At 40.2% G+C, this 7813-nt stretch overlaps 1 protein-coding gene across 16 annotated transcripts in view; it reads right to left on the reverse strand.

The window, feature by feature from the left end:
* BRSK2 (BR serine/threonine kinase 2) overlaps positions 1-7813 on the reverse strand; it is a 302070-nt gene that overhangs the window by 55506 nt on the left and 238751 nt on the right. For all 16 annotated transcript variants that reach the window (XM_021403472.1, XM_021403470.1, XM_021403461.1 and 13 more), the window contains one exon: positions 3732-3763. In XM_021403472.1, the coding sequence (XP_021259147.1) occupies positions 3732-3763 (32 nt within the window). The remainder of the gene's footprint in view (positions 1-3731; positions 3764-7813) is intronic.

The following is a 7813-nucleotide window of genomic DNA, read 5'->3' on the forward strand; positions in this document are numbered from 1 at the left end:
GAGCACAAATTCTGAGCTTACTCACAAGGCCTAAAGTTCTCTAGGCTCAGATGCAAGCTCTCCAGGTATCTACACAGGATAAGCAGCTCCAACTCAAATGTAACCCTGATTGTTCTTGAGTAGGTCAGAAGGGAAATAAAGTAATATCACACGTAAAAGCTCAGGGTCTCAGCTCCTAAAATACAGCTTCTGTTGCCTCTCAGAAGTCTCTATATCTTGAGCAATGATGACATGGTCCTGAAATCTAAGAGCTAAATAGGGAAATCTTGTCCAACCCAAGAAACGTCTTATTCTGTGAGTGCACTGTCTTTAGGAGGTAGCTACTCTGACAGCTGGTTATTACTCAGAGTGTGTCAGGATTTAGCTCCCAGCAGGTAAAAAGCAAAGACTAGATCATAGCTTTGCACAGCTAAAGCCAGTGATGACCTTGTCAGTAAGATAAATTCTTGCAGGACATACCTTTGGACAGCAGCTGAGTGGTTTTGTTTTCTAATGATCTGGAAATCATTTTTAGAAGGAACTGACTTCATTAATCATTTATTACATTAAAAGCAGAGGTCTTGAAGGTAATTTGAGAGATTAAAAAGAAATTATAGTTTTTGAAAATTCACAGAAAATTCAGGTTTCCTACTAGCTGTCCTAGTCTTTAGCAAGTATCACCTGCAATCATCTTTTATATCCATCAGCTTGGGTGCCATTTCTGGAGAGCACAGCTTGTTATCTTCTATGCAGTGAAAAGTGGCTTTTCCTCATGCCCGGCACCTGGTCAGCCTCAGACATAGGCAAGAATATTCACACCTACTCATCAGGGACAAGAAAAATCTGCAAAGAGGTGCCTCATCATCTGGCAATGCATTCGGTGCTTCAGGAAATGAAAATCACCAGGTCTGTGCTGTGATTGGCATGCCTGTATTGCCCGTTCCATTCTCAGTCTGGTAGAGAGTGACAAATTTGTTGCATTTCAACCCACATAGACATCAAACAATGTCACCCGATGAATACTGCAAATCACGCATATTTTTTAAAGTCTTGCATGAATGTAATTGCTGCTTTAAAACCCTGCCTCTTTTGTGAGGAATGGTGCATACAATGGATATGATTCCAGAACAGGGCAGACTTTTTCAGTCTCTCCATGAAATTCTCTCGTGAATCTCATTGAAATGCACATTTACATCAGAGCAAAGTAAAGCAGCACTGGTATCACTGTTCTTCTGATTTTTGTAAATTTGGTATCTTCACAACTAGGGCAATAACTCAGTGTTACAGAAGCATGTATTTACCGTAACAGCTAATTTACTTGCCTTATTGTTTTATTTAAAAAAAAAACCGAAAACACCTGCTGTTTTTATTTGCTGATTTATGATAACCTGTGATTGAAGTAAAAATAAATGATTTCAATTAAAAAAAGCTTAAAAAGCCTCACTGAATTAATTTGTGTGGGAGAGTAAGAAGAACTGGAGGTTGGTGATGAAAGGTTTCTCTTTGGTTTCTCTTTTTTTTTTTAGTCTTGTGAATCACTACTTCAACTTTCTAGACCTTTCTGTCTGCTGCGACTGCAATTAATTTTTTCCACAGTTTCACAAAATCCTGAATATTTATTTGAAGAATCAAATGTAATGACTTATCGTGATCTGAGTACAACCTCCAGGTCAGTAGCTTATGTATGACAGAGTAAAGACTTTACATAGGATAGCAGTTATAAATGAAATAAAGCAAAAATGAAAGATGCGAGCAAAACAGCCACAGTGTCAAACACTTGTAACCACTCCTTCTTTGCCAGCATCAATATTTCCAGGCAAAATGAATGCAAAGAAGCTGTGAAACATTATCAGATGAAAGTAGTAGAGTTTTGGAGGTGCTAGGGTTATTCACAGACTAAATTTAGCCAAAGGAGGTTAACTTCCTTAGGTCAATCCATGGCCAGCAGAGAGAGAATGAGAGAGATTCATTTAAAAAGCTATTTTGAGCAGAGTTTCTGCTTTAGGCAATCTGAACATTCTTCTGAAGGAGTCTTTCTCTCTCTTTATTGACTGTACTGGGAGTGTAGAGGGAACTAGCTTTTGCAAAATTCAGTTTATACTTATGAGAACAGCATTAGATGCCATTTCCATTGGGGCAGAAGCCTGTTCACTGTGCCAGTCATCAGAGAATCTGACCTTCATCAAGAAGTACATGAAAATGTTTATGTCTACAATAAAAAATATCTGCCTAATTGTGCATGTGAGCCTGGGAATACTATCTTCTGATTGGTGAAAACTTTGAGGTAAAAATCTCAAGGATGGTTAGAATAACAACAAAAGTAATCAATGATATTTAACTTTATTTCCTAATCCACTTCTGATCAAGGCACAGAGGAACTGAAGTCAGCTGATTTTACTCAATGAAGAAACAAAGGAGACCAACTGTCTAGCCTGGTATAAACAGATTTTACCTCTGGAATTTCTTGTCAGACATTACAGGAGGGCTAATTCAGATTTACAATTAGAGATATCCCCCCTCAATTTCTCCTACACTTATCCACGAGAACTAAACAAAAAAAAAACTTGCAGCAAACAAGACTCAAGTCCTTCTCTGATTTTAGAAGGTACCATGTTACCTGGGACCTGCAGAGAACGTGAAAAAGCCACAGGCAGAGTGCTACAACCATTTCAGGTGAACTAAGAACATAACACGTTATTCTACAAACTGTTGAATGCCCTTGGGTCCTATTGAAGTCAGTGAAGCCAGCAAGTGAACACTGCCCATAAGATAGATTTAGAGAAAACAAAACAAATCAAAACAAAGGTGTTGTTTTTTTTTTCCTGGTGACAGCCTTAAATATCAGTTCATATCATCCTCAAATATTTCCCAAGAGCAATGAGGGGAGGATTATGAAGGCAGAACTTTCCTTATCACCCACCCACGGAATGTGTAGGTATGCTGACACCCAGAAGCATGTATCAAAGTATCATTTCCTTATTTAATATCCTCAGGTTAATTAAGTTATCATGAGTATAAACAAAAAATGTTATTCACTTAGGTTTATTGAAATACTGTAAGGGATACACAGAGTGCAAGGTCACTTCTAAAAGCCATCAATCTTCCTTATACCCAAACCACTCGACAGGTGCATTCTTTTCTCACAGACCTCCTGCTTCACTGTCAAGACTGCTGCTTTTAATCAAGTCACAGAGCCATTCTCACATCAACAGGTTACAAGGTTACAGGCAGCCTCTTAGCTTGCTGTGAAGGAGTAGAGATTTTGGACAGAAAGTCTCTTGTTCACCGGTGCTTACTTATCAATGTAATCATTTTTGTTTCTACTTCAGAGAAAAACCAGGATGCCAAAAAGGAACAAGTGAAAGCTTTCTTGTCAAGAAGGTATTACAAGAGATTCTCTGTATCACTTGAAGAGCAAACCAAATATGACTGTTATTTTTTTTTTTAGTCATGGTCATTTTTAGGTATATTTTTAAAACAGCAAGTTGCCGGACCGAACATCTAATTTCAGACAATTGTTAGTCACTGTAAACAAAGTTACTAGCTTGAAGCTATAGAGATGAAGTTACACTAGTAGCAGAGGGTAAAAAAATCACATTAGATGCCTTTCTGGTCTCTTCCCCTTTCTCCACTTGTGTGAAAGCTGCTCTCAAACTCCATTGTTCTCTCTTCAAACATCACTAGCATATCAGCTTTCATAACATGACCAATACTGATTGCATGCAAAAGTGAATTTAAAACATGTTACTTACATATACCATATGTGTTTCTGAATATGTTCTAGCTGCAAAGAAAAGAAAACAAGGAATTAGTTCTGCAAAACACAACAGGCAACTCCATAAGACATCCCAGCTCAAGACTCGCCTCTAGTAAGGACCAAGTCCTCCAGAGCTGGACCTATGCAAATGACAGGAATTTCTCACTGCATAAAACCGCACTCATCCTCACCCATCCCAGTGTACATGAGGCTATAACTCTGGAAAAGGGAACAAGGCAGGAGCAAATCCCAGGAAAATACGTAAGAACAAGGCTTCATAGGCAACTGTTTCGGCTATTTGTTTTTCCCCTTCCTACTCCTTCCCCTCTAATCTCCAACTGAAGCTAATAAATTGCTCCCTTCAATATGTGCATAATGACTGACTGTTTACACTAGAACTTCTTTCCTAGTTTTGTTTTGGAAAGAGTGAGAGAAGGAAATAAAAACTGAAATAGATAATATGCATGAACAAAATAAAATGTGTACCTGTGACTTATTCTGCCAAGGCCTATGCTTGCTAGGCTTCACGTTTTCATTAAAAAACCTGAAGACCCATAGGAATAAGGTTCCATGTAAAAAAAAATACTATTTATAGTTCCAACACCTGGTGTTTAGGTGCAAATTTCTTTTCCTTCCCTCTTTTCTGCTTCATACATGAGCATTTCATTATGTGATGAAGGACTGACCAAAGCTTAACAGCGGCTTTGTCCACCTATGTAAAGTAGATGCCAACAAATGCGCTACATGATGACCACATATTTCATGAAGACAGGGGAAAAAAAGCAACAGTTTTTTCCAAGAGAAATCCCAAACTGTTCAGATTATAGCAGAACAGCACAACCTTCCTAACCCGGTTATTTTCTGAAGCATTTTCACAACAGAAAAGCAATTTTTATGGACGGCCAGATATTATTCCTTATGAGGATTTCTCGCTTTCCCTTTATGAAAAACTTTTGTACATGCAGAACAGTGTGCACACTCACTGCTAACAGGCTTCTGTTTGTGCAACATGTGAGAGAGAGCAGTGGAAAGTTGGAAGGAAATTCAAGCTATAAAATGAAACCACAGGCCCATTAAACCAGTCCGAAAGAACGGAGACAGCTGTCCTGATCCTATTACTTTCCTCTTCAGTTCCAGAATAATGAGAATTGGGGATCAAAAAGGAAAAAAAATAACAATAGAGGAATGGACAAACAACAAAGTCTCAGAGACAGAAAGTAAGTGTTCACTGCAGAGAGGAGGGAATCAGAGGCCTCTGCACTATGGAACAACAGCTCCTTGCCTGGGAGACCAAGAAGATCCTGTGTCTGCTTTATATTAGATCATTTTTTAAGTGAGACAGGGCTTATACAGAAAACAAAGAAACAAGGGAATACAGCTTAGGAAAGAATGACAGAAGGTGAGACCTGTGTGTGCTGACATCACGTGCTTTCCAGACATGGGAACTCTGGTATTTGGACTAGAAGAGAGCACGGGGCCACATCTGTCTTTTTTCTTACTATTACTGCTCATTCTGGTGTTGCAGTATAAGACACAGAATCCCAGACTGTGGGCCTCAGCTCTGACAAAGGGAGCTCCCTTCATCACAGTCTCCCCTATTAAGACGTCCTTTCACCCCTGCACTATTAAAAGAAGGGCAGAATATTCAAGACACACTGCCATTTCCCGAGAGGTTTAATTCAAGAAGATAATGTATATATCTATCTACATATGTTCTCCTATCAACCTAGAGATGCACTCTTCTTCCTCTTGGTCTTTGCAAGCTGAGGAACAAACAAATTAGAAGAGACTATTTAGTATGCCTTTCACATGGCAGGGTTTTAAAATGGTTAGTTATCAGGTGCATACTACAGTGAGGGTCTGCTAAGGAGTGAACCTCCTTCACTTTGTCAAACCACTCTACGATCATAGAATCCCAGGACCTCTGGGTCTCCCAAGATGCCTGGAGCAGGCTGCCCAGGCCCAAGTCCAGGCAGCTTCTGGAGATCTCCAAGGAGGAGACCCCCTTGCAGTGTCTCTGGGAAATCTGTGCCAGTGCTCCAGCACTCGCACAGCACAGAAGTGCTGCCTGATGGTCAGAGGGAACCTCCTGTTTCCAGTTTGTGCCCCCATCTCTTGTCCTGGCACTGGTTACCACTGAAAAGAGACAGAGATGCTTCTCTGCTCCTTATTTCCTATACACCACATGGAGGGTTAGAGATGCTAATGATTTCAGACAAGATGCAGATGATACAGCTAAGCGATGTCCAAGTCTCTTTCATGCTTGCTTCTTCTGCTGCATTTTCTGTCTCTGTGGGCCATGTTTTTCTTTTTGACTGCAATATGCAGAAAAACAGCACTTCATTCTGCAAGTCAGAGAGGGGGAAAAAGAAGGGCCACCAGTTCATGTGTTAGTCACAGACCCCTTGGGCTGCTTCAGAGAAGATGTCAAAGAGAAATCCCTTCTGTCCATTCCTGCTGATCAGCCTCCTCCGAGCTAATGATCCCACAGCAGTTTTCTAAAAGAAAATCCCCCTAGCTCTTTGATATACATTTATTTGAAGGTGTATGAGAGCTCTCATGTGAGAACACAATGGCTGCTGTTTACCTACACATCTGCAGTTCCATCCACATCAAAATCATTGCTGTGAAGTACTCAGAGATACCCCAGATATGAATAGTACTCTACAAAATCAATTTCTATTCTGATTCAAATGTAATTACATTGAAATGTTATTACAAGTGTGTGCTTGCTGCTGCCAACATCTTCACTGCTTTTTTAAAGGTAATTAATTAATGCTTTGTTGCTTTTCATCTGCATTAAAGTGACAGGAAGGTTATGGGAGGGCGATTGGTTTTGACAAGGAGAAGTCTGTACGCTTTTTACTATGCAGTGCAGGGGAGGGAGGTACACAGTGGGAGCTAATCTCACTCCTCCTGCCTTCATTTAAACACAATGTTTAAATGCATGTAAGTGACGAAGGCATTTAACAGCCCTTCCCAGAGGGTTCTTCTTGCTGTTTGTACATGAGTTTGCCAAATTTAATGCCATTTTATGGAAGTTGTTAAAATGCTGCTTCCTAACATCCCCAAGCCACCGCAGGCGGTTGCCTCATGATGCTGTCTCTGAAACAACAAAACATGTTCAGATCCATTGCACATGCACAGTCGGAGGAGAGATTCTGCAAGCTAAAATGTTCTGATAGAAGGAGTCGGGGAATTCTTCTATAATGGTTTTACACAAAAATACTTCCTATACATATTTAACCTTGCATATTGAAGTAGCATTGAGGACTCACACTCACAGATCCACTTTGATGAAAAACTGTACAAGCTCATAAGAAAATGAGGTCTCCTCCCCCTAGGAGCACACGTCTGAATTCTAAGACAGGGAACAACAGATGGAGACAGACAGGCAGATGGAAAACAAGGCAGAGCGGTCTACATCCTCAGCACTGATCTCAGCAAAGTGGTTGCCAAGCTGAAAAGTTCTGACCTGAAGAAAAACTTTCTCAGAGTCTGTAGATAAGGATGAAGGCTTCTGAGCTTGAACTCATGTCAGGTTCCAAACTTAGCTGTCCAGAAAATGAACAGTTTCAAACCCATTCGTGCACTAAATAAACCTACATCTCAGATAAATCTTCAGTCAGAAGATTCTCTAGTCTGAGCTGAGTTCTCACCTTCATCAGTAGCAGCAGTCATACTACTGCAGCCTCTAGGGACCTCAACAAGGGCAAGGTATCACTGTGCTAAGTGCACATCATAAGAATAGGCCTGTGGCAACCAAAAGCTTACAGCCTACATACATCAACTGGACGACTGCCTCCACTCTATAGGTGGTGAAGTGAGACAGTCTGAATGATGCGATAGGCACCTTACCAAAAGACTTTCTAGAAAAATGAAGGAAGCGGGATCAGTTTTCCCTCAGTTGTTTTTTCTAACATTCTTTAGATGCTAAAAAGCAATAAAGATAGCATAATCATAGCATACACTAGATTCCAGGAAAAGGAAAGGAAAGGAAAGGAAAGGAAAGGAAAGGAAAGGAAAGGAAAGGAAAGGAAAGGAAAGGAAAGGAAAGGAAAGGAAAGGAAAGGAAAG

The sequence above is a fragment of the Numida meleagris genome, chromosome 6 (assembly GCF_002078875.1).
Source record: "Numida meleagris isolate 19003 breed g44 Domestic line chromosome 6, NumMel1.0, whole genome shotgun sequence".
NCBI classification, from domain to species: Eukaryota; Metazoa; Chordata; class Aves; order Galliformes; family Numididae; genus Numida; species Numida meleagris.